This window comes from Heptranchias perlo, unplaced genomic scaffold, assembly GCF_035084215.1.
Source record: "Heptranchias perlo isolate sHepPer1 unplaced genomic scaffold, sHepPer1.hap1 HAP1_SCAFFOLD_56, whole genome shotgun sequence".
Classification (NCBI taxonomy): domain Eukaryota; kingdom Metazoa; phylum Chordata; class Chondrichthyes; order Hexanchiformes; family Hexanchidae; genus Heptranchias; species Heptranchias perlo.
The window spans coordinates 4,453,210-4,480,575 of record NW_027139581.1 but is presented as its reverse complement, the minus strand read 5'-3'; the positions used below and the strand labels follow the sequence as shown (position 1 = coordinate 4,480,575).

The 27,366-nt window shown below is 48.7% G+C and overlaps 2 protein-coding genes and 1 pseudogene across 2 annotated transcripts in view; 2 read left to right on the top strand and 1 right to left on the bottom strand.

The window, feature by feature from the left end:
• The window catches only part of LOC137315767 (zinc finger protein 850-like), a 113,209-nt gene extending 105,911 nt beyond the window's left edge, over positions 1–7,298 (bottom strand). Inside the window, exons 1-2 of the mRNA XM_067980257.1 lie at positions 7,194–7,298; positions 30–1,383 (exon numbers count right to left, since the gene is read on the bottom strand). Of these exons, the coding sequence (XP_067836358.1) occupies positions 30–1,383; positions 7,194–7,298 (1,459 nt within the window). The remainder of the gene's footprint in view (positions 1–29; positions 1,384–7,193) is intronic.
• A 2,956-nt stretch (positions 7,299–10,254) lies between these two features.
• Positions 10,255–11,827, top strand: LOC137315766 (zinc finger protein 239-like). The gene is made up of 3 exons (XM_067980256.1): positions 10,255–10,327; positions 10,818–10,938; positions 11,359–11,827. The coding sequence occupies exons 1-3, from the start codon at positions 10,255–10,257 to the stop codon at positions 11,765–11,767; spliced, it is 603 nt and encodes a 200-aa protein (XP_067836357.1). The 3' UTR covers positions 11,768–11,827.
• A 4,931-nt stretch (positions 11,828–16,758) lies between these two features.
• Positions 16,759–17,552, top strand: LOC137315704 (zinc finger protein 214-like; annotated as a pseudogene).
• The last annotated feature ends 9,814 nt before the right edge of the window (positions 17,553–27,366 follow it).

Below are 27,366 nucleotides of genomic sequence, written 5' to 3'. Positions count from 1 at the left end.
TTTAAAAGGTCTCTTATCAGTGTGAACAAGTTGGTGTTCAATGAGACTGGATGAACAAGTGAATCCCTTCCCACACACGGAGCAGGTGAACGGTCTCTCCCCAGTGTGAACTCGCTGGTGTTTCATCCAGTCGCCTGAATGAGTGAATCCCTTTCCACACTCTGCGCAGATGAACGGCCTCTCCCCGGTGTGAACTCGCTGGTGTCTCAGCAGGGCGGATGACTGAGTGAATCCCTTCCCACACACGGAGCAGGTAAACGGCCTCTCCCCAGTATGAACTCGCTGGTGAATCAGCAGGGCGGATGACTGAGTGAATCCCTTCCCACACACGGAGCAGGTAAACGGCCTCTCCCCAGTGCGAGTACATTGGTGTCTCAGTAGAGCATTCCTGCTTTTAAACCTCTTCTCACAGTCAGAACATTTAAAAGGTCTCTTATCAGTGTGAACAAGTTGGTGTTCAATGAGACTGGATGAACAAGTGAATCCCTTCCCACACACGGAGCAGGTGAACGGTCTCTCCCCAGTGTGAACTCGCTGGTGTTTCAGCCGGTCGGCTGAATGAGCGAATCCCTTCCCACACACGGAGCAGGTGAACGGCCTCTCCCCGGTGTGAACTCGCTGGTGTCTCAGCAGGGCGGATGACTGAGTGAATCCCTTCCCACACACGGAGCAGGTAAACGGCCTCTCCCCAGTGCGAGTACATTGGTGTCTCAGTAGAGCATTCCTGCTTTTAAACCTCTTCTCACAGTCAGAACATTTAAAAGGTCTCTTATCAGTGTGAACAAGTTGGTGTTCAATGAGACTGGATGAACAAGTGAATCCCTTCCCACACACGGAGCAGGTAAACGGCCTCTCCCCAGTGTGAACTCGCTGGTGAATCAGCAGGGCGGCTGACTGAGCGAAACCCTTCCCACACTCTGCGCAGGTGAACGGCCTCTCCCCGGTGTGAACTCGCTGGTGAATCAGCAGGGTGGATGACTGAGTGAATCCCTTCCCACACACGGAGCAGGTAATCGGCCTCTCCCCAGTGTGAGTACGTTCGTGTCTCAGTAGAGCATTCCTGCTTTTAAACCTCTTCTCACAGTCAGAACATTTAAAAGGTCGCTTATCACTGTGAACAAGTTGGTGTGAAATGAGGCTGGATGAACAAGTGAATCCTTTCCCACACACGGAGCAGGTGAACGGCCTCGCCCCAGTGTGAAGTCGCTGGTGTCTCAGCAGGGTGGATGACTGAGTGAATCCCTTCCCATATGCGGAGCAGGTAACCGGCCTCTCCCCAGTGTGACTGCGTCGATGAGTTTCCAGCTGGGATGGGTAATTGAATCCCTTCCCACAGTCCCCACATTTCCACGGTTTCCCCGTGGTCCGGGTGTCCTTGTGTCTCTCCAGGTTGGACGATCAGTTGAAGCCTCGTCCACACAGAACACGTGGACGGTTTCTCCCCGCTGTGAATGGTGCGATGTTTTTTTCAGACTGTGTAACTGGTTAAAGCTCTTTCCACACTCAGTGCACTGGAACACTCTCACTCGGGTGTGTGTGTCTCGGTGATTTTCCAGTCACACTGATGTTTGAAATCTTTTCCCACAGACAGAACAGACAAACATTTCTCCTTCCACATTCAAAGGCCGATGATATTCAGGTCCTGATGAATCGAGTGACTCGGTCAGATTGACATGAGGTTTGGTTTGAGTTTCCCGTCTGTGAATCCTCCCCTTCCAATCCCCTGTGAAAGGAGTTTACAAAAGTCCACACTGTAAATACAGGTTAGAAATTCAGAACAGAAAATTCTCGTTTCTACAGAATATTCTTCCCGCTCATTCCCGCAGACTGCAAATCCCAATCCCACACAGTCTCCCTCCTCCCTGTGCTGAAATCCAAACCCATCGCACCATCCCCAACATATTTCCTTCTATCTGAGTTATCTCTCCCTCCCGCTGAAGGTGCTGACTCTGGCTGGGTTCAGATCTACACCCACTGGTTCCTCTCTCTCTCCTCCCCTGAAGGTGCTGACTCTGACTGGGTTCAGTTCCACACTCACTGGTTCCCCTCTCTCTCCTCCCCTGAAGGTGCTGACTCTGACTGGGTTCAGTTCCACACTCACTGGTTCCCCTCTCTCTCCTCCCCTGAAGGTGCTGACTCTGACTGGGTTCAGTTCCACACTCACTGGTTCCTCTCTCTCTCTCTCTCTCTCTCCTCACCTTTCGTTGCTGACTCTGACTGGGTTCAGTTCTACACTCACTGGTTCCCCTCTCTCTCTCCTCCCCTGAAGGGGCTGACTCTGACTGGGTTCAGTTCCACACTCACTGGTTCCCCTCTCTCCTCCCCTGAATGTGCTGACTCTGACTGGGTTCAGTTCGACACTCACTGGCTCCCCTCTCTCTCCTCCCCTGAAGGTGCTGACTCTGACTGGGTTCAGTTCCACACTCACTGGTTCCCCTCTCTCTCCTCCCCTGAAGGTGTTGACTCTGACTCGGTTCAGTTCTACACTCACTGGTTCCCCTCTCTCTCCTCCCCTGAAGGTGCTGACTCTGACTGGGTTCAGTTCTGCACTCACTGGTTCCCCTCTCTCTCCTCCCCTGAAGTTACTGACTCTGTCTGTGTGTACGTGCTCTCTCCCCCTCTTCCCAACACTCTGTCCCTCCCTACATACTGTCCATCTGCAACATCTCCCAATTTTGGTGATGGGCTCTCCTTGACCCATCTCCAATTCTCCCTCTGATACAAACGCTCACGAATACATCCCAATTTTTCTTTGAATGAGACGCTCTGTGACCCGTAACCATTTCTACTTCCTTGACAGACGTTCCCTGATCCATCATCATTCAGGTCTGGTTTTGAGCAGGTGCGGGGGGGGGGGGGGGGGGGAGGAGGAGGAAAGAGATAATGTTCACTCTTTTATATTAGGGTCTGGGGGGATAATGTTCACTGTTTTATATTGGGGTCTGGGGGGGATAATGTTCACTGTTTTATATTGGGGTCTGGGGGGGATAATGTTCACTGTTTTATATTGGGGTCTGGGGGGGATAATGTTCACTGTTTTATATTGGGGTCTGGGGGGGATAATGTTCACTGTTTTATATTGAGGTCTGGGGGGGATAATGTTCACTGTTTTATATTGAGGTCTGGGGGGGATAATGTTCACTGTTTTATATTGGGGTCTGGGGGATAATGTTCACTGTTTTATATTGGGGTTTGGGGGGATAATGTTCATTGTTTTATATTGGGGTCTAGGGGGATAATGTTCACTGTTTTATATTGTGGTCTGGGGGAGATAATGTTCACTGTTTTATATTGGGGTCTGGGGGGGATAATGTTCACTGTTTTATATTGGGGTCTGGGGGATAATGTTCACAGTTTTATATTGGGGTCTGGGGGGGATAATGTTCACTGTTTTATATTGGGGTCTAGGGGGATAATGTTCACTGTTTTATATTGGGGTCTGGGGGGGATAATGTTCACTGTTTTATATTGGGGTCTGCGGGGGATAATGTTCACTGTTTTATATTGGGGTCTGGGGGGATAATGTTCACAGTTTTATATTGGGGTCTGGGGGGATAATGTTCATTGTTTTATATTGGGGTCCAGGGGGATAATGTTCACTGTTTTATATTGGGGTCTGGGGGGGATAATGTTCACTGTTTTATATTGGGGTCTGGGGGATAATGTTCACTGTTTTATATTGGGGTCTGCGGGGGATAATATTCACTGTTTTATATTGGGGTCTGGGGGGGATAATGTTCACTGTTTTATATTGGGGTCTGGGGGATAATGTTCACTGTTTTATGTTGGGGTCTGGGGGGGATAATGTTCAGTGTTTTATCTTGGGGTCTGGGGGGATAATGTTCACTGTTTTGTATTGGGGTCTGGGGATAATGTTCACTGTTTTATATTGGGGTCTGGGGGGGACAATGTTCACTGTTTTATATTGGGGTCTGGGGGGGGATCATGTTCACTGTTTTATATTGGGGTCTGGGGGGGACAATGTTCGCTGTTTTATATTGGGGTCTGGGGGGGATAATGTTCACTGTTTTGTATTGGGGTCTGGGGATAATGTTCACTGTTTTATATTGGGGTCTGGGGGGGACAATGTTCACTGTTTTATATTGGGGTCTGGGGGGGATCATGTTCACTGTTTTATATTGGGGTCTGGGGGGGATAATGTTCACTGTTTTATATTGGGGTCTGGAGGGGATAATGTTCACTGTTTTATATTGGGGTCTGGGGGATAATGTTCACTCTTTTATATTGGGGTCTGGGGGATAATGTTCACTCTTTTATATTGGGGTCTGGGGGGATAATGTTCACTGTTTTATATTGGGGTCTGGGGGATAATGTTCACTGTTTTATATTGGGGTCTGGGGGGGATAATGTTCACTGTTTTATATTGGGGTCTGGGGGGGGGATAATGTTCACTGTTTCATATTGGGGTCTGGGGGGGATAATGTTCACTGTTTTATATTGGGGTCTGGGGGGGATAATGTTCACTGTTTTATATTGGGGTCTGGGGGGGATAATGTTCACTGTTTTCTATTGGGGTCTGGGGGGATAATTTTCACTGTTTTATATTGGGGTGTGGGGGGATAATGTTCACTGTTTTATATTGGGGTCTGGGGCGGGGATAATGTTCACTGTTTTATATCGGGGTCTGGTGGGATAATGTTCACTGTTTTCTGTTGGGGTCTCGCGGGGATAATGTTCACTGTTTTATATTCGGGTCTGGGGGGGATAATGTTCACTGTTTTATATTGGGGTCTGGGGGGATAATGTTCACTGTTTTATATTGAGGTCTGGGGGGGATAATGTTCACTGTTTTATATTGGGGTCTGGGGGGATAATGTTCACTGTTTTATATTGGGGTCTGGGGGATAATGTTCACTGTTTTATATTGGGGTCTGGGGGGGATAATATTCACTGTTTTATATTGGAGTCTGGGGGATAATGTTCACTGTTTTATATTGGGGTCTGGGGGATAATGTTCACTGTTTTATATTGGGGTCTGGGGGGGATAATATTCACTGTTTTATATTGGGGTCTGGGGGGGATAATGTTCACTGTTTTATATTGGGGTCTGGGGGATAATGTTCACTGTTTTATATTGGGGTCTGGGGGGGATAATGTTCACTGTTTTATATTGGGGTCTGGGGGGGATAATGTTCAGTGTTTTATCGTGGGGTCTGGGGGGATAATGTTCGCTGTTTTATATTGGGGTCTGGGGGGGATAATGTTCACTGTTTTGTATTGGGGTCTGGGGATAATGTTCACTGTTTTATATTGGGGTCTGGGGGGGACAATGTTCACTGTTTTATATTGGGGTCTGGGGGGGATAATGTTGACTGTTTTCTGTTGGGGTCTGGGGGGGATAATGTTCACTGTTTTATATTGGGGTCTCGCGGGGATAATGTTCACTGTTTTATCTTGGGGTCTGGGGGGATAATGTTCGCTGTTTTATATTGGGGTCTGGGGGGGATAATGTTCACTGTTTTGTATTGGGGTCTGGGGATAATGTTCACTGTTTTATATTGGGGTCTGGGGGGGACAATGTTCACTGTTTTATATTGGGGTCTGGGGGGGATAATGTTCACTGTTTTATATTGGGGTCTGGGGGGGATAATGTTCACTGTTTTATATTGGAGTCTGGGGGGATTATGTTCACTGTTTTATATTGGGGTCTGGGGGGATAATGTTCACTGTTTTATATTGGGGTCTGGGGGGATAATGTTCACTGTTTTATATTGGGGTCTGGGGGGATAATGTTCACTGTTTTATATTGGGGTCTGGGGGGGGATCATGTTCACTGTTTTATACTTGGGTCTGGGGGGATAATGTTCACTGTTTTATATTGGGGTCTGGGGGGATCATGTTCACTGTTTTATATTGGGGTCTGGGGGGAAATATGTTCACTGTTTTATATTGGGGTCTGGGGGGGATAATGTTCACTGTTGTGTATTGGGGTCTGGGGGATAATGTTCACTGTTTTCTATTGGGGTCTGGGGGGATAATGTTCACTGTTTTGTATTGGGGTCTGGGGGGGATAATGTTCACTGTTTTATATTGGGGTCTGGGGGATAATGTTCACTGTTTTATATTGGGGTCTGGGGGGAAACTGTTGACTGTTTTATATTGGGGTCTGGGGCGGCACTCGGTGTTTTCGCAAGTCTGCGTCTCCTGTGCCTGCTCAGCTCACACTGTCCGACAATGAGCCTCTCCCACCCCTCAGCTCACACTGTCCAACAGTGGGCCTCCCCCACCTCTCTGTGTGTGGCTTTTAACAGATGGAACCCTGTGGGGTGGAGCAAACATTTCAACATTTGTTAGTAAAATGGATGAATTCAGGACAGACAGCAGGGATTATTTGAAGAAATAACACAGTGTGGCGAGAAAGGGAATGCAGTGGGTGTTGTGTAGATGGATTGTCTAAAGGTGTTTGAGAAGGTGCCGCACACTTGTTGATAAAATTAAGGCTCACGGAATTGAAGGGAGTGGGGCAGCGTGGACAGGAAGTTGGGGAAAGGGCAGAAAACAGAGAGTGGTGGATAATGGATATTGTTCAGACTGGAGGGATGTAAACAGTGGTGTCCCCCAGGGTCAGTGTTGGGACCATTGCTCTTCTCAATACAGGGAAATGATCTGGGCTCGGGAATTTCGGGCACAAGATGAAAATCTCCAGATAATTCAAATGCCACCAAGATGGGGAGTGTGGGGAACTGTGAAGAGGACTGGAAGTGACTTCAGTGTCACGGACACTGGATAATAAATTGGACAGATAGATGGCAGATGAAATTTAATGCAGAGAAATGTGAAGTGATACATTTTGGGAAGAAGAATAGGGAGAGGAAAAGTGAGAGGCTCCGTTGATGAAGCTGTTCAGAAACTATATCCCAGATTTTAATAGGGTTAATCATTGGTCATTGATTGCTGTGCACTGTCCCATCAAACACTCCCAGGGCAGGTACAGCACGGGTTAGATACAGAGTAAAGCTCCCTCTACACTGTCCCATCAAACACTCCCAGGGCAGGTACAGCACGGGTTAGATACAGAGTAAAGCTCCCTCTGCACTGTCCCATCAAACACTCCCGGGGCAGGGACAGCACGGGTTGAGATCCTGAACCCCACCCACTCTGTTCCTGTACCAAGATGGCCGCGCATGCGCAGTGACGCTGCCTCATCCTGTACCAAGATGGCGGCCGGTTACCCCGGTAACCCGGGCCTGTCCCCGGGGAGAAGTCCCGCAGTTGCCGTCCGGCTGCTCACACTCGGGATCAGAGGATCCGACTCGGGTCCTGCGGCCCCGCTCCATGTTTATTAGCCGTGGGGCGCGGCCTCCGCCCGGTTTCTGAGTGTCCTGTCCCCGGCCCCCCGCCGACCTGCTCCCGACCCTCCGACTCCGTCTGGCGACCGCGCGGACCCTTTCCCGCGCCTGCGCGCTGGGCTCCTGGAGACGTCAGAGCCGAGGCCCCGCCCTCACACACTGGCCCCGCCCCCTCATGGAGCTGCTCCCTCGCGCGAGGCCCCGCTGGTTTTGGGCGGAATGAGACCGCGCGCTGTTCCTCCTCCCACTGCCTGTGGGAATGGGGCAGATATTTAAAGGGACAGGCACTCCCCTTTGTTTATAGTTAAAGGGACAGTCCCGTTTCTCTTTGAATGTCAGGGGATTTCATGAACGGAGCTCCTATTAACAATCGGTCCGTTCTGTAATTAGTGCAGAGATTAGGAACATTTAATCATTATGAACAGGAGGAGGCCATTAAGCCCCTCCAACCTGTTCCGCCAATTAATTGTATCATATCTGATCTGTATCTTAACTCCATCCACCCGCCTTGGTACCATAACCTTTAATACCCTCGCCTATCAAAAATCTATCAATCTCAGATCTGAAATTTTCACTTGACCCCCAGCCTCGACTGCTCTCAGGGAGAGAGTTCCAGATTTCCACTGCCCTTTGTGCGAAGAAGTGATTCCTGACATCGCCCCTGAATGGCCTCGCTCTAATTTTAAGGTTATGCCCCCTTGTTCTGGACTCCCCCACCAGAGGAAGTAGTTTCTCTCTATCTGCCCTATCAAATCCTTCAATCACCTCGATTAGATCACCCCTTAATCTTCCAAGCTCCACTCAAAACAAGCCCAGTCTATGCAATCTGTCAGTATCACTCTGGTGAATCTGTGCTGCACCCCTTCCAAGGCCAGTATATCCTCCCTGAGGTGCAGTGCCCAGAACTGAAGGCAGTCTCCAGATGGGGTTTAACCAGAGCTCTGTACAACTGTAACATCACTTCCACCCCTTTATATTCCAGCCCCCTTGAGATGAAGGCCAACATTCCTTTAGCCTTTAAAATTATTTTTTGTAACTGTCCACTAGCTTTTAGTGATTTCGGTACTTGGACCCCGAAATCTCTCTGCTCCTCCACAGTTTCTCGCTGCTTGCCGTTTGGTAAATACTCTGATCTCTGTCTTAGGTTCAAAGTGGGTGAATTCACATTTCCCCACATTCAACTCCACCTGCCACCGTTTTGCCCACTCACTGAATCTATTATTGCCCCCTTGCAACTTTCTGCTCCCATCTACACTATTTACTGTGCCTCTGCACTCAGTGTCATCAGCAAACTTGGATACATGGCTCTCCATTACTTCATCAGAGTCATTTTACTAACAAATGTTGAACTGTTTGCTCGACACCACAGGGTTTCATCTGTTTAAAGCCACAACTGAAAGGTCCAGTTTTCTTCTGGAGTTTTAGCTTGAGATGAATCAAGTTTCAAAAATTCGGCAGAGATCCAGACACTGAGCGAGATCCGGGCTCAGACCCTCCGCCGCAAGTCCCACCCCTCACACACTCCGATTGGTTGGAGGACCAACCGCCCGCTCGGTCCTCCAGTCCCTCTCCGCTCTTCCTATTGGTCGGGAGCGCATTTGCTCCGGGTTGACGCTGGGATTGAAGGTCCTGAGCTGCAATTGGAAAATAAACATCAATCCAGCCCGTCAGTTCCAATGTGTAATGAGACTAAATTATTCACAGATTTGGGGAAAAATACATTTCCCAAAGTTTTTTCGAGGCGAGGCGGTGCGCGCCTGCGCTGTGAGTGTTTCTGACGGTTTAATGGCGGTCTCCATTACCCAGCGTGCCCCGGGCTCTCGGGTTTATTTTGATTTTATTTTATTTTTATTATTTCCGCTCCGCCCTCCGCTGCTCCAAAAGCGCTTTCCCCCCGCCCCCAATCTCAGTCCCATCAGAGAAACTGAGGGTCGGATCGGAGCTCCAATGGCGGCGGTCCGTCCCCAGACTGCACCGCGCGCCGGAATGTCCCCTATCGATCTGAGAGGAGCCCAGTGCGCCGGCGCAGGAGAGGCTGATTGTTGGTCAGTGTGAGCTGAGCATGCGCGGCCCGAAGGGTCTGAGGCAGAGAGCGCGGTTCGAGCAGGTCAGAGGAGGTGTGGAGAGAGCGGGTTAATAAAGGGCGGGGATCACAGGGCCCAGAAACACCGAGTGTAGGGCCCAGGACCCGAGAGAAAACAGGCGGCATCATCCCCCCTCCACTACCCGCCGCTTCCCGGGATCGGGCCCGACCCAATCTCCGCTCGAACTGAACCCGCAGAGTCAACAACAACTTGCATTTCTATCGCGCCTTTAACGGAGCAAAATGGGTCAAGACGGTTCACAGGAGCAGGAAGAGAAGAATGAGGAGAGATTAGGACAGGGCACCGAAAGCTGGGTCAAAGAGGGAGGATTGAAGGAGGAGAGAGAGGGGGAGAGGTTCAGGGAGGGAATTCCAGAGCTTGGGGCTCAGACAGCTGAAGGCACGGCCCCCAATGGTGGGGCGAAGGGAATGGGGGAGGTGCAAGAGGCCGGAATTGGAGGAGAGCAGAGATCTGGGAGGGTCGGAGGGCTGGAGGCGGTTACAGAGATAGGGGAGGGACGAGGGCTGGAGGAGGTTACAGAGATAGGGGAGGGGCGGAGGGCTGGAGGAGGTTGCAGAGATAGGGGAGGGTCGGAGAGCTGGAGGAGGTGACAGAGACAGGGTAGGGTCGGAGGGCTGGAGGAGGTTACAGAGATAGGGGAGGGTCGGAGGGCTGGAGGAGGTTACAGAGATGGAGGAGGTTACAGAGATTGGGGAGGGTCGGCGGGCCATGTAGGAGGTTACAGAGATTGGGGAGGGTCGGAGGAGGGTACAGAGATCGGGGAGGGTCGGAGGAGGTTACAAGATAGGGGAGGGTCGGAGGGCTGGAGGAGGTTACAGGGATTGGGATGGGCGAGGGCCATGGATGGATTTGTGCACAAGGATGAGGAATCTAAATATGACGCATTGCTGGACCGGGAGTCACTGTCGGTCAGTAAGTACAAGTGTGATGGGTGAATGGGACTTGGTGCGAGTTAGGATACGGGAAGGAAAGTCAGCATCTTCAGGGGAGGAGAGAGAGGGGAACCAGTGAGTGTGGAACTGAATTCAAAAGAGCAGAGGAATAAATGTTGCAGTTGGTGCAATGGGTTTGGATTTCAGCACAAGGAGGAGAGAGAGTGTGTGGGACGGGGATTTACAGCTTTCGAGGCTCAAAAGATGAAAAAATGATCCAGAGAAACTCGAATTGTCTGTTCTGAATTTCTATCCTGTATTTACAGTGAGGACTTTTGTAAACTCCTTTCACAGGGGATTAGAAGGGGAGGATTTGCAGACGGGAAACTCAAACCAAACATCACGTCAAGATCTGACCGAGTCACTCGATTCATCAGGACCTGAATATCACCGGCCTTTGAATGTGGAAGGAGAAATGTTTGTCTGTTCTCTCTGTGGGAAAAGATTTCAAACATCAGTGTGAGTGGAAAATCACCGAGACACACACACCCGAGTGAGAGTGTTCCAGTGCACTGACTGTGGAAAGAGCTTTAACCAGTTACACAGCCTGAAAAAACATCGCACCATTCACAGCGGGGAAAAACCGTCCACGTGTTCTGTGTGTGGACGAGGCTTCAACTGATCGTCCAACCTGGAGAGACACAAGGACACCCGGACCATGGAGAAACCGTGGAAATGTGGGGACTGTGGGAAGGGATTCAATTACCCCTCCCAGCTGGAAACTCATCACCACAGTCACACTGGGGAGAGGCCGTTCACTTGCTCCGTGTGTGGGAAGGGATTCAATTATCCGTCCCAGCTGGAAACTCATCACCACAGTCACACTGGGGAGAGGCCGTTCACTTGCTCTCTGTGTGGGAAGGGATTCACTCAGTCATCCGCCCTCCGAACACACCAGCTTATTCACACTGCGGAGAGACCTTTTAAATACTCTGACTGTAGGAACAGGTTTAAAAGCTCGGAGGGACTGATTAGACACCAGCGAATTCACACTGACGAGAGACCGTTCAGTTGCTCTCACTGCGGGAAGAGGTTCAGGCAGTCATCCACTCTCATTGCCCACCAGCGTGCTCACACTGGGGAGAGACCGTTCACCTGCTCTGTGTGTGGAAAGGGATTCATTCAGTCACAGCACCTACTGACACACCAACTTGTTCACACTGATAAGAGACCGTTTAAATGTTCTGACTGTGGGAAGAGCTTTAAGAGCAAATGGGAACTGCTGACACATCATCGACGCACTCACACTGAGGAGAGGCCGTTCACCTGCTCCGTGTGTGGGAAGGGATTCACTCGTTCATCCCACCTTCTGACACACCAGCGAGTTCACACTGGGGAGAGGCCGTTCCCCTGCTCCGTGTGTGGGAAGGGATTCACTCGTTCATCCAACCTGCTGAGACACCAGCGAGTTCACCTGTGACTTCCGGGGTTGGATTCTGCTGTTAATCACATCCAGGCCTGAACCATGTTCATTCTGACAGTTGGGGTTTGTTTCTGATGTTAAACTCCAGTGCAGTTAGAGGGTTTATTAATATTCTGGATACATATTAAATGAGGTAGTAGATCAGCCATGATCTTATTGAATGGTGGAGCAGGCTCGAGGGGCCGTATGGCCGACTCCTGCTCCTATTTCTTATGTTCTTATGTTAACTGCTGGTACAACACTACAGCAGTGATTTGTTGTCCAGATAAAGAAGGACCTGCAGTGTGTTTCCAAGAGTTCCCTGTTTTATTGATACATTTATCCAGTGCCGTTAACATAGTAAAACGTCCCAAGGCCCTTCACAGGAGCGATTAACAAACAAAATTTGACACTGAACCACATAAGGAGATATTAGGACAGGTGAGCAAAAGCTTGGTCAAAGAGGTAGGTTTTAAGGAGGGTGGACTAGATTCAGTAATGAGTAATGAGCCAGACTTAGATAATAATCTAACAATAAGGGAACATTTATACATGTGCCCACACAGTGAGTGACAGCAGGATTATCCACTGTGGTAGGCATCACGGTCGAGTCCAGTCCTGCCCTCAAGTGACATCCATAAATTTCCCAGTTGAGGTCACTGGATCTCCATCGAGAGCAGGGTTACTCTTATTTAGCCCAGTGGTACTGAGGCCAATTCCAGCCCCTGAACTGCTGCCTTGGCTGAGATCAAGGATTGGACTTGTGATTTTCCTGGTCAGTAGTGCAGAGGGTTTTAAACTGGGCCGGGGGTTAGAACAGAATATTTTGAAACAAATGTCATTCCACCTTTAAACAAAAACATCGACACACAGTGGAAAAATCAGAAGTCTTTCAAAATGAAACAAGTGAGTCAAATGGATCTTCGAAAATAGTGAGAGATTTTAGAAAGGCTGAACTCACTAAAATAGACAGGTTTCCATTCACTGCACTGAATACAGAAGGGAGCGACTGTTAATAGGGACCCTGTTAGTGAAGGATGAAGCAGTGTCTGGCCCTTTATCATAGAATCATTGAATGATAAAGCACAGAAGGAGGCCATTAGGCCCATCATGCCTGTGTTGGCTTTAGGAAAGAGCTATCCAATTAGTCCCATTCTCATGCCCTTTATCCTGCAAATTTATCCTATTCAAGTATTTATCCAATTCCCTTTTGAAAATTATAATTGACTCTGATTCCCCCACCCTTTCATGCAGTGTATTCCAGCTCATAACAAATGGCTGCGTTAAAATATTCTCCTCATCTCACCTCTAGTTCTTTTGCCAATTACCTGAATGCTGTGTCCTCTGGTTACTGATCTCCTGCCACTGGAAACAGTTTCTCACCATTCAGTCTATCAAGACCCTTCATGACTTTGAACACCTCGATTAAATCTCCCCTTAACCTTCCCTGCTCCAAGGAGAACAACTCCAGTTTCTCCAGTCTCTCCATGTAACTGAATCCTGTATCCCTGGTACCAGTCCAGTAAATCTCCTCTGCACCCTCTCTCAGGCCTTGACATCCTTCCTGAAGTGTGCTGGCCCAGAATGAACACAATACTCCAGCTGAAGCTTGACCAGTGTTTTGTAAAGATCTGGCTCAAATATTTACAATCGATATCAATGACTTGGATGAAGGGAGCGAATGTATTGTTGCTAAATTTGCTAATGAGACAAAGGTACGTAGGAAAATAAGTTGTGAAGAGGACATAAGGAGTCTGCAACGGGATATAGATAGGTTAAGTGAGTGAGCAAAAATTTGGCAGATGGAGTATAATGTGGGAAAATGTGAACTTGTCCACTTTGGCAGAAGGAATAGACGAGCAGTATATTATTTAAATGGAGAAAGATTGCAGAATTCTGAAGTACAGAGGGATCTGGGTATCGTAGTACATGAATCACAGAAAGTTGGTCTGCAGATACAAGAAGTGATCAGGAAGGCAAATGGAATGTTGGCGTTTATTGCGAGGGGAATGGGGAGGGGCCGTGAGAGACACTCAACACGGCTTCAGGAAAAGAAGGTCGCGTCTTACAAACTTGCTTGAGTTTTTTGAAGAAGTTGCTGGGTCAGTGGATGAGGATAATCCGGTTCATATTGTCTATCTCAGGGGTGTTTTTTGAGGAAGTTGCTGGGTCAGTGGATGAGGATAATCCGGTTCACATTGTCTATCTCAGGGGTGTTTTTTAAAGAAGTTGCTGGGTCAGTGGATGAGGATAATCCGGTTAACATTGTCTGTCTCAGGGGTGTTTTTTGAAGAAGTTGCTGGGTCAGTGGATGAGGATCATTCGGTTCACATTGTCTGTCTAAGGGGTGTTTTTTGATGAAGTTGCTGGGTCAGTGGATGAGGATAATCCGGTTCACATTGTCTGTCTCAGGGGTGTCTTTGAAGAAGTTGCTGGGTCAGTGAATGAGGATAATCCGGTTCACATTGTCTATCTCAGGGGTGTTTTATGAAGAAGTTGCTTCAGTGGATGAGGATAATCCGGTTCACATTGTCTATCTCAGGGGGGTCAAACTCATTTTCTATGGTGGGCCTGATCCGATCTCCTGACACTTGGCCTGGGCCACATTCAGCAAACCTCATTGAACTAGAAATAGATCAAAATGAACGATATCGGTCCTCACAGCACACAGAAAAAATGAGGCCTCGAAGTTTCTCTGAGAATGACAGGCCTGAACTCGAGTTGGAAAACACAGTTGGAAAACATTGATCAATTGAACCAGACTGGGCGGGGCCTGAGGTGCGAGTTGGTGAAGGAAAAGTGGCGACCGGTGAACTTCGCTCCCTGTCTGAGGGCCCGGGCACTCGGGATTCTGTATAATTTATTCATTGATTTTGTTTGATGTTTATTGTCCCTCCGGCCCCAACCTCGATGCGATGACGAAATTTCTGTTCACCGATTCGGACCTTCAATGGCGGTGAGTTTACCCAGAATCCCCCGCGGCCCAGAAAGTGCCCTATCAGTGACTACAGGAGCCCAGTGCGCAGGCGCGGGACTGGGCTGTGCTCTGATCATGCGCGGTGCGAGTGGTGGAGACGGACTGAGGGAACAGGCGGGTCGGGATCCGGTCGGAGACGGTGGGCGCGGGGGAGGAATTGGACCTGGGGGTGGGCAGGGAAGCTTTATAAACACCTGGTGTAGGCCTCAGGCCCCGAATAAGAGCCCACAGGCCTCGTGTTTACACCGCGGTGACAGGCCCGACCGGCGGCCGCCCGGGTGAGCGGGGAACTGGCCGACATCCTGGTCAAAGAAGTCACGGATCACTGCGCATGCGCATCCATCTTTGCTCAAGAGTGGGCGGGGTTTCAGGGTCCCAGTGACTGGGAACAAAGAGTGGGCGGGGCTTCAGGGTCCCAGTGACTGGGAACAAAGAGTGGGCGGGGCTTTAGGGTCCCAGTGACTGGGAACAAAGAGTGGGCGGGGCTTCAGGGTCCCAGTGACTGTGAACAAAGAGTGGGCGGGGCTTCAGGGTCCCAGTGACTGTGAACAAAGAGTGGGCGGGGCTTCAGGGTCCCAGTGACTGGGAACAAAGAGTGGGCGGGGCTTTAGGGTCCCAGTGACTGGGAACAAAGAGTGGGCGGGGCTTCAGGGTCCCAGTGACTGTGAACAAAGAGTGGGCGGGGCTTCAGGGTCCCAGTGACAGGGAACAAAGAGTGGGCGGGGCTTCAGGGTCCCAGTGACTGGGAACAAAGAGTGGGCGGGGCTTCAGGGTCCCTGTGACAGGGAACAAAGAGTGGGCGGGGCTTCAGTGTCACAGTGACCAGAAACAATGAGTGGGCGGGGCTTTAGGGTCCCAGTGACAGGGAACAAAGAGTGTGCGGGGCTTTAGGGTCCCAGTGACAGGGAACAAAGAGTGGGCGGGGCTTCAGGGTCCCAGTGACTGTGAACAAAGAGTGGGCGGGGCTTCTGGGTCCCTGTGACGGTGAACAAAGAGTGGGCGGGGCTTCAGGGTCCCAGTGACTGTGAACAAAGAGTGGGCGGGGCTTCAGGGTCCCTGTGACTGTGAACAAAGAGTGGGCGGGGCTTCAGGGTCCCAGTGACTGGGAACAGAGAGTGGGCGGGGCTTCAGGGTCCCTGTGACTGTGAACAAAGAGTGGGCGGGGCTTCAGGGTCCCTGTGACTGGGAACAAAGAGTGGGCGGGGCTTCAGGGTCCCAGTGACTGTGAACAAAGAGTGGGCGGGGCTTCAGGGTCCCAGTGACGGTGAACAAAGAGTGGGCGGGGCTTCAGGGTCCCAGTGACGGTGAACAAAGAGTGGGCGGGGCTTCAGGGTCCCAGTGACGGTGAACAAAGAGTGGGCGGGGCTTCAGGGTCCCTGTGACTGTGAACAAAGAGTGGGCGGGGCTTCAGGGTCCCAGTGACTGTGAACAAAGAGTGGGCGGGGCTTCAGGGTCCCAGTGACCAGGAACAAAGAGGGGGCGGGGCTTCAGGGTCCCAGTGACTGTGAACAAAGAGTGGGCGGGGCTTCAGGGTCCCTGTGCCTCATTTATTTTCCTCTCACTCTGCTCCCAGGGGGTGGAGAACTGAACCCGACCAGAGTAGAGGGAGGGAGGAAACTGGGAGTGGAGGGAAGAAATGATGGAGATGGTGCGATGGGTTTGGATTTCAGCACAGGGAGGAGGGAGAGTGTGTGGGACGGGGATTTACAGTCTGGGGGAATGAGCGGGAAGAATATTATATAGAAACTAGAATTGTCTGTTCTGAATTTCTATCCTGTATTTACAGTGAGGACTTTTGTAAACTCCTTTTACAGGGTATTAGAAGGGAAGGATTTGCAGACGGGAAACTCAAACCAAACATCACGTCAAGATCTGACAGTCACTCGATTCATCAGGACCTGAATATCACCGGCCTTTGAATGTGGAAGGAGAAATGTTTGTCTGTTGTGTCTGTGGGAAAATATTTCAAACATCAGTGTGAGTGGAAAATCACCGAGACTCTCAGACCCGAGTGAGAGTGTTCCAGTGCACTGAGTGTGGAAAGAGCTTTAACCAGTTAAACAGCCTGAAAAAACATCGCACCATTCACAGCGGGGAGAAACCGTCCACGTGTTCTGTGTGTGGACGAGGCTTCAACTGATCGTCCAACCTGGAGAGACACAAGGACACCCGGACCACGGAGAAACGGTGGAAATGTGGGGACTGTGGGAAGGGATTCAATTACCCATCCCAGCTGGAAACTCATCGACGCAGTCACACTGGGGAGAGGCCGTTCACCTGCTCAGTGTGTGGGAAGGGATTCAATTACCCATCCCATCTGGAAACTCATCAACGCAGTCACACTGGGGAAAGGCCGTTCACCTGCTTCGTGTGTGCGAAGGGATTAATTAAATCATCCCACCTGCTGACACACCAGCGAATTCACACTGGGGAGAGGCCGTTCACCTGCTCCGTGTGTGGGAAGGGATTCACTCAGTCGTCACACCTGCTGCAACACCAGCGAGTTCACACTGGGGAGAGGCCGTTCACCTGCTCCGTGTGTGGGAAGGGATTCACTTGTTCATCCAACCTGCTGAGACACCAACGTACTCACACTGGGGAGAGGCCGTTCACCTGCTCCGTGTGTGGGAAGGGATTCACTCAGTCGTCACACCTGCTGCAACACCAGCGAGTTCACACTGGGGCGAGGCCGTTCACCTGCTCCGTGTGTGGGAAGGGATTCACTCGGTCATCCCACCTTCTGACACACCAGCGAGTTCACCTGTGATGCGGGGGTTGCATTCTGCTGTTCATCACATCCAGGACTGAACCATGTTCATTCTGACAGTTGGGGTTTGTTTCTGATGGAAATAACCCTCAGAACTGGGCTGGAGTTTAATATTCTGGATATATGTACTCCAGAGGGTCTCTGAACGAGGCTCTGTGGAACTGAAGCATAAATTCCTCCCCTTTCTATTCCAGCCCTCGAGATAAAGGCCAACATTCCATTCGTCTTTGTGATTACTTTTTGTATCTGGGCACGAGCTTTTAGTGATTTGTGTACATGGACCCCCAAATCCCTTTGCTCCTCCACAGTTCCCAGTCTCTCACTTTAAGAAAATACTCCAATGTTTCCTTCTTGTATCCAAAGTGGATGATCTCACACTTCCCCACACTGAACTCCATCTGCCACAGTTTTGTCCACTCACTTAATCTGTCCCTTTGTAACTTCCTGCTCCCATCCACACAACTTACTGTGTCTCCGATCTTAGTGTCATCTGGAAACTTGGATATAAAACTCTCTATTCCTTCATCCAAGTTGTTGATAAATATGGTGAAAAGCTGAGACCCCAGTCCAGATCCCTGGGGAACACCACTTGTCACATCCCACCAATCAAAGAACGTTCCCTTTATCCCCACTCTCTGTCTCCCACCTCCCAACACAAGTCACAAGGTCACTTTCAATTTTGTGCACTTTTATTTTTGCGAATAATCTCTTGTGCTGAACCCTATCAAATGCCTTCTGGAAGTCCACACAGACAATGTCCATCGACACTCCCTGTCCAGCCTGTTGGTGACTTCAAAAAATTCATCGAGATTAGTCAGACATGACCCACCCTTCACAAATCCACACTGACTCTCTTTGATCAGCTCAGACTTGTTCAAGTCCTCAATCATTCTGTCTCTGGTGATAGATTCCTGTAACTTCCCCACTCCTGACGTTAAACTGACAGATCTGTCGTTTCCTTTTCTCTCTCTTCCTCCTCTCTTAAATATTGGAGTGGTATTTTCATATCCAAAGGCACAATTCCCGAGTCCAGAGAGCTTTGGGTAACTATGACTAATGTTTCTGTAATTTCCCCACCTGTTTCCTTTAATACCCTGAGGGAAAACCGTCAGGTCCTGGAGATTTCATTCTTTCTTTGCAGTTATTTATTTATCAATTTCCAGAGATAATTGATTCATATTTTAATACTAAACATTGATTAGCAGATGGGTTTAATTTGTATTCTTTTAGTTACTTTTTATTGCTCACTTTAGTATAATTCAACTGTTTCTTTCTCTTATTCAATCAGTTTTTATTAATTTCCTTTTTATTACTCACTCCTTTCATACAAACCTCAGATTCCCCAGTCTAAGTTCCCTCGGTTAACTTGAGGTTTTTACCCCCACCACTGTAACTGGAAGATCAACTTCAGGTAACGACTGGGGAGATCACATGACGGGGCACTGGGGAGATCACATGACGGGGCACCGGGGAGACCACAAGAGATCGGAGCAGGAGCAGGCCATTCAGCACCTCGAGCCTGCTCCGCCATTCAATGGCTGATCTGATTTTTACCTCAACTCCTCTTTCCCGCCCTTTCCCCATATCCTTTGACTCCCTCGCTGATCAACAATTTGTCTAACTCAGCCTTGAATGTATTCAATGACTCAGCCTCCACAGCTTTTGGGGTAAAGATTTCCAAAGAATCACGACCCTGTGGGAGAAGAAATTCCTCCTCATTTCTGTCTTAAACGGGCGACCCCTTATTCTCAGACAATGACCCCGAGTTTTAGATTCCCCCTGAGGGGTAACATCCTCTCAGCATCGATCCTGTCGAGTCCCCTCAGAATCTTTTATGTTTCAATAAGATCTCCTCTCATTTTTCTAAACTGCAATGAGTATGGACCCAACCTGTTCAATCTTTCCTCATAAGACAACCCTTCCATACCCGGGATCAACCTCGTGAACCTTCTCTGAACTGCCTCCAATGCAAGTATGTCCTTCCTTAAATAAAGGCACCAGAACTGTACGCAGTACTCCACGTGTGGTCTCACCAGCACCCTGTACAGTTGTAGCATGACTTCCCTGCTTTTATACTCCATCCCCCTCGAAATAAAGGCCAATATTCTGTTTGCATGCTGCACCTGTATGTTGACTTTTTGTGTTTCATGTACGAGGACACCCAGATCCCTCTGTACTGCAGCATTCTGTAGTATTTCTCCATAGAAATAATATTTTGCTTTTTTATTTTTCCTCCCAAAGTGGATGACTTCACATTTTCCCACATTATATTCCAACTGCAAAATGTTTGCCCATTCACTTAACCCGTCAATATCCCTTTACAGACACTTTGTGTCCTCATCTCAAGTTGCTTTTCCACCTATCTTTGTATCATCAGCAAATTTGGCCACAAGACACTCTGTTCCTTCATTGAAGTCATTGATATATATTGTAAATAGTTGAGGCCCCAGCACTGAGCCCTGCGGCACCCCACTAGTTACAGATTGCCATTTTGAAAATGACCCTTTTATCCTGACTCGTTGTTTTCTGTTAATTAGCCAATCCTCTATCCATGCCAGTATATTACCCCCAACACCATGAGCTCTTCTCTTGTGCAGTAATCTTTTATGTGGCACCTTATCGAATGCCTTTTGGAAATCCAAATATACTGCATCCATTGATTCCCCTTTATCCACCCTGCTCGTTACATTCTCAAAGAACTCTAATCAATTGTCAGACATGTTTTCCCTTTCATAAAACCATGTTGACTCCCCTTCATTGTATTATGAGTCTCCAAATGTCCTGCTACTACTTCCTTAACAATGGAATCTAGCATTTTCCCCAATGACAGATGTTAGGCTAACTGGTCTATAGTTACCTGCTCTCTGTCTCACTCCCTTCTTGAATAGGGGTGTTATGTTTGCGGTTTTCCAATCCGCTGGGACCTTTCCAGAATCTAGTGAATTCTGGAAGATTACAACCAATGCATCCACTATCTCTGCAGCCACTTCCTTTAAGACCCTTGGATGCAAGCCGTCAGGTCCAGGGGACTTGTCAGCCTTTAGACCCATTAGTTTACCTGGTACTTTTTCTCTAACCGGTCTCTCTCCGGTGAGACTGTGCCGGTGTGTCAGTAAATGGGATGATCGAGTGAATCCCTTTCCACACAGAGCTGGTGAACGGATTCTCCCCATTACGAAGATTCAGGTGTGGCAGTAGGTGAGATGAGCGAGTGAATCCATTCCCACACTCAGCTGGCGAACGGCCTCTCCCCGTGTGACTGGGTCGATGAGTTTCCAGCAACTGAATCCCTTCCCACAGTCCCCACATTTGCACTGTTGATTCCCGGCACATCTGTGTTTGTGTCTCACGGGCCAGACGATTGGCTGAAAGGATTTTCACACACAGAACACGTGACCAGTTTGTCACCGCTGTGATTGGTGATTTTTCCTTCGACATCCAAAGGCCGATGATATTCAGGTCCTGATGAATCGAGTGACTGTCAGACCTTGACGTGATGTTTGGTTTGAGTTTCCCATCTGTAAATCCTCCCCTTCTAATATCCTGTAAAAAGGAGTTTACCAAAGTTCCTACTTTAATTACAGGATAGAATTTCAGAACAGACAATTCTCGTTTCTTGTCTCCAGTTTCAAATTCTACTGTCACATTTTATTTGATTTCACTCCTGTGAAGCACCTTGGGATGTTTTACTTCATTAAATGCTCTGTATAAATACAAGTTGTTGGTGTTTCTGTCGAATATTCTGTCCCCTCCTGTCCATCCTAATCTGTAAATTCCCCATTCCACACACTCTCCCTCCTCCCTCCATCCTTACTGTCTGAAATCAACATTCATTACACCATCTGTGATTTTGTATAAGAAGATAAGAACATAAGAAATAGCAGCAGGAGTAGGCCATTCGGCCCCTCGTGCTTGCTCCGCCATTCAATATGATCACGGCTGATCTTCGACCTCAACTCCACTTTCCCGCCCGATCCCCAGATCTCTTGATTCCCCTACAGTCCATCATGAGGTCAGAATTGGGGATGTTCGCTAATGACTGCACAGTGTTCAGTTTCATTCGCAACCCCTCAGGTAATGAAGCAGTCCGAGCCCGCATGCAGCAAGACCGGGACAACATCCAGGCTTGGGCTCATAAGTGGCAAGTAACATTCACGCCAGACAAGTGCCAGGCAATGACCATCTTCAACAAGAGAGAGTCTAACCACCTCACCATAACATTCAACGGCATTACCATCGCCGAATCCCCCACCATCAACATCCTGGGGGTCACCATTGACCAGAAACTAACTGGACCAGCCACATAAATACTGTGGCTACAGGAGCAGGTCAAGGGCTGGGTATTCTGCGGCGAGTGTCTCACCTCCTGACTCCCCAAAGCCTTTCCACCATCAACAAAGCACAATTCAGGAGTGTGATGGAATACTCTCCACTTGCCTGGATGAGTGCAGCTCCAACAACACTCAAGAAGCTCGACACCATCCAGGACAAAGCAGCCCGCTTGATTGGCACCCCATCCACCACCCTAAACATTCACTCCCTTCACCACCGGCGCACCGTGGCTGCAGTGTGTACCATCCCCAGGATGCACTGCAGCAACTCGCCAAGGCTTCTTCGAAAGCATCTCCCAAACCCGCGACCTCTACCACCGAGAAGGACAAGAGCAGCAGGCACATGGGAATACCACCACCTCCATGTTCCCCTCCAAGTCACACACCATCCAGACTTGGGAATGTATCGCCGTTCCTTCATCGTCGCTGGGTCAAAATCCTGGAACTCCCTACCAAATAGCACCATGGGAGAACCTTCACCAGACGGACTGCATCGGTTCAAGAAGGCGGCTCACCACCACCTTCTCAAGGGCAATTAGGGATGGGCAATAAATGCCGGCCTCGCCAGCGACGCCCACATCCCATGAACGAAAAAAAAATGTAAACCGTGCTGTCGTTGCCCTGGGAGTGTTTTATTGGACAGTGTAGAAGGATCTTTCTTCTGTATCTAACCCGTGCTGTCGCTGCCCTGGGAGTGTTTTATTGGACAGTGTAGAAGGAGCTTTACTCTGTATCTAACCCGTGCTGTACCTGCCCTGGGAATGATTTATTGGACAGTGTAGAAGGAGCTTTACTCTGTATCTGACCCATGCTGTACCTGCCCGGGTGTGTTTGATGGGACAGTGAAGAGAGAGATTTACTCACATATTCTCTCCATTACCAAGACTGCCTGCTTCCACCTCCGTAACATTGCGCATCTCCAGCCCACCTCAGCTCATCTGTTGCTGAAACCCTCATCCATGCATTTGTTACCTCGAGACTTGACTTCTCCAATGATCTCCTGGCCGGCCTCTCATCTTCCACCCTCCATAAACTTGAGCTGATCCAAAACTCTGCTCCCCGTATTCCAACTCGCACCAAGTCCTGTTCATCCATCACCCCTGTGCTTGCTTTTGTTCGGTCTGGGAACACCTCGATTTTAAAATTCTTATCCTTGTTTCCAAATTCTTCCATGGTCTCGCCCCTCCCTATCTCTGTATCCTCCTCCAGCCCCACAACCCTCCGAGATTTCTGCCCTTCTCCAAAATCACTCCACCATTGGCGGCCGTGCCTTCTGCTGCCTCGGCCCTCAGCTCTGGAATTCCGTCCCTAAACCTCTCCGCCTCTCCGCCTCTCTCTCCTCCTTTAAGACGCTCATTAAATTTTACCTCTTTGACCAAGCTTTTGGTCACCGGTCCCAATATCTCCTTGTGTGGCTCGGAGTCAAATTTTGTTTGATAATCGCTCCTGTGAAACGCCTTGGGACCTTTTATTATGTTAACGGCGCTACATAAATGCAAGTTGTCGTTGTTGTATGTAAACTGCTCTGTGCCTGACCTGGGAGTCCCGGATACTGACAAGAGGTGCTCGGACTGATTAAATGTCCCATTTCCAGACTCTGACATCGATCACCTCGATGAGCACAAAGATTCACCTGAAGAAGGTAACACAAATCCATCAGCTTCTCCCCGGACACAGATACTGAGGGACAGGGAAAGTCTGAGACAGTGACAAGTCTTACTCAATAAGCTATAAATTGATCCTGGACCTCTTAGAATCATAGAATCATAGAAAATTTACGGCCCAGATGGAGGCCATTCGGCCCATCGTGTCCGCGCCGGCTGAGAAACGAGCCACCCAGCCCAATCCCGCTTTCCTGCATTTGGTCCGTCGCCCTGCAGGTGACGGCTCTTCAGGTGCACATCCAGGTATTGTTTAAATCAGTTAAGCGTTTCTGCCTCTACCGCCCTCTCAGGCAGTGAGTTCCAGGCCCCCACCGCCCTCTGGGTGAAAACATTTTCCTCATTTTTGCTCTAATCCTTCCACCAATCACTTTAAATCTATGCCCCCTGGTTATTGATCCCTCCGCTCAGGGAAATCGGTCCTTCTGATTCACTCTATCCAAGCCCTACATAATTTTGTACACCTCAATCAAATTACCCCTCAGCCTCCTCTGTTCCAAGGAAAACAACCCCAGACTATCCAATCTGTCATCAGAGCGATAATTCTGCAGTCCTGGCAACAATCCTCGTAAATCTCCTCTGCAGCCTCTCTCGTGCAATTACATCCTTCCTATAATGTGTTGACCAGAAATGTGCGCAGTACTCAAGCTGTGGCCTAACTAGTGTTTTATACAGTTCCAGCATAATATCCCTGCTTTTATATTCTATGCCTCAGTTAATAAAGCAAAGCCTTCCAGCTGCCTTCTTAACCACCTTATCTACCTGTCCTGCTACCATGTCTAACGAAGCTAGTTGATTTTATTGAGGAGCTAATTAAGGTGGTAGATTAGCAGTGTCTATGGATATTATTTATATGAACTTCCAGTAGGCGTTCGACAAGGTTCCACATAAGAGTCCGTTCACAAAATCGAGAGTGCATGGAATTGGAGACAACCCATTGGCTTGGACAGGGAATTGGTTAGGTGGTGGGAGACAGAGAGTGGGGACAATGGGTATGGACTCAAATCAGCAGGATGTGACCAGTGGTGTCCCCAGGGATCTGTACTGGGGATTCAGCTTTTCACTGTATTTATAAATGACTTGGATGAAGGAATAGACAGCCGTATATCTAAGTTCGCTGACGACAATAAGTTAGGAAGCACAATAAATATTGTAGATGGGAGCAGATAGTTGCAAAGGGACGTTGAAAGATTAAATGAATGGGCAAAACTGTGGCAGATGGAGTTCAATGTGGGAAAGTGTGAGGTCATCCACTTTCGACCTAAGAAAGTTAGATCCGGTTATCTAAATGGTGAGATGCTCGGGACTGTGGAAGAGCAGAGAGATTGTGAAGTCCAAGTCCAGAAATCACTAAAAGCTGAAGGACAGGTACAAAAAATAATTGAAAAGACGAATGGAACTTTGAGCCTGATCAAAAAGGGCTGGAACACAAAGGGTGGAAGTTATGTTAAAGCTGTGCTGAGCTCTGGTTCGACCCCATCTGGAGACTGAATTCAGTTCTGGGCAGCGCACCTCAGGAAGGATATATGGGCCTTGGAGGGGGTACAGCACAGATTCACCAGAATGATACCGGGGCTTAAAAGGTTGAATTATGAGGACAGACTGCACAGACCAGGCTTGTATTCCCTTCAGTATAGAAGATTAAGAGCAGATCTAATGGTTGTATTTAAGATGATTAAAGGATTTGATGGGGAAGATAGAGAGAAACTATTTCCTCTGGTGGGGGAGTCCAGAACAAGGGGGCATAACCTTAAAATTAAAGGTAGTCCGTTCAAGGGTGATGTCAGGAATCACTTCTTCACACAAAGGGCAGTGGAAATCTGGAACCCTCTCCTCCAAAAAGCTGTTGATGCTGGGGATCAATTGAAAATTTCAAAACTGAGATTGATCGATTTTTGTTTGGCGCGGGTATTAAGTGTTCAAATCCAAGGCGGGTAAATTGAGTTCATACACAGATCGAACTTGATCTAATAGAATGGGGGAACACGCTCGATGGTTTCAATGGCCGACTCCTGTTCCTCTGTTCCTCAGGTGAAGTAAAATGATTCTTAAAATACGATTCTCTGGTCCTCACACCACGGGCTGCATGTGTGCCCCGCCCGCCCGCTTTGTGTAAACACATGAAACAAGAGCCTGGCGGACCGGAGCTTCATCCACCCGCCCCAGGCCGCACCAGAAGACTGAACGGGGCTAAAAACCAGAAGGAATCAAGCGGGACTGATCTCCGCGGACTTCCCCACCTCGACCGTCCCTGTCAGTCATTAAATCCGGGCGGTGAAAGATGAAAACCGGCCTCACTGTGTTTGTATCACAGAGATGAGGGGATTGGGCAGAACACCAGACCAACACCTTGTGATGATGGAAAATCTTCTCATTATTTAATGAATTTAACAATTCCAGTAAAGGGATATTTCACCACATTCTTCAACTCCTCTCTGAATTTAGTCTGGGTCACGGCATAAATACACGTGTTGGTGCAGCAACTCAGGAGCTGGAGCATAAATCCCAGTTCTTGTACAAATTTAGGTAGAATCACAGGAATAAAGTCTAACACATATAATCGTTTCCATACAGAAAACAACAGAAACACCGCCCATAACAGGATAAAATTCCCCGATATAACAAACAGTAAAATGATGGATTTCCTTCTCTTCTCCATCTCGGGGTCACTGGGACTCTCCCCACTGCTGTGGGCCCGGAGTTTCCTGCGGACTCTGCTCGACACTAAAATGTGTCTGACGGTGAAAGCATTGAGCAGCAGAATCAGAACAAATGGAACAAATGGGGTTACAATATAGTGAAGGAATTCAATTACTGCCCACACCTGTGAATAACGAACATAATCTGATGCAAAACAGAACCAGGGAGAATTACTAATCCAATATTCACCTCCAAGCATAAAGGACCAGAAAGTGTTCTTCACACAGAACAGCACACTCACTGTTCCCAGAACCACAGCCGCCGTTTTCTCGGTGCAATATTTTGTTTTCAGCTTCTGGCAACAAATAGCCACAAATCGATCAAAGGTGAAAGTGACTGTGAACCAGACAGAACAGTCTGTGGCTGCGTAAAGCAGGACGGCGTGGATATTACACACTTTAAAGTCCCAAATGAACTGAAACTGAGTCCAAAAAAGAATAGGAATTTGCCTGAATATCAAATCAGTGATAACGACCAGTAGATCCGCCGCTGCCATGGACACCAGGTAACGAGTGACACATTTGGAGAGACCGCACCTTCCTCCAGACAGGAGCACAATCGTCACTAAGTTCACTGTAAGGAAGAGAAAAACAGGGAATTGTACATCAGACTGAGAGTAAAAGCAGCAGCCCGGTCGCTCATCCCTGGGAACATTCTACTAAATCTCCTCTGCACCCTCTCCAAGGCCTTGAAATCCTTCCTAAAGTGTGATGCCCAGAATTGGAGACAATTGGACAGCTGAGGCCTGACCAGTGATTTATAACCAGTGGTTAGTCCACTCTTGGAGTATTGTGCACAGTTGTGATCTCCATTAATAACAATGGTTTAAAGGCACTGGAGTGAGTGCAAAACAGATTTACAATGATGATACCAGAACTGAGAGGATATACTTATCAGGAGAGGCTGAACAGGCTGGGGCTCTTTTCTCTCCTTTTTTTCACTTGTGGTGTAGTGGGGGGACAAAACTAGTGGTCATAAAGATAAGATAATGACCAACAAATCCAATAAGCAGTTCAGCAGAGACTGAGTTACCCAGGGACTGGTTAGAATGTAGAGCTCGCTACCACAAGGAATAGTTGAGGCGAATAGAATAGATGCATTTAAGGGGAAGTTAACTAAGTACAAGAGGGAGAAAGGAATGGAAGAATATGCTGATAGGGTGAGATGAAGTAGAATGGGAG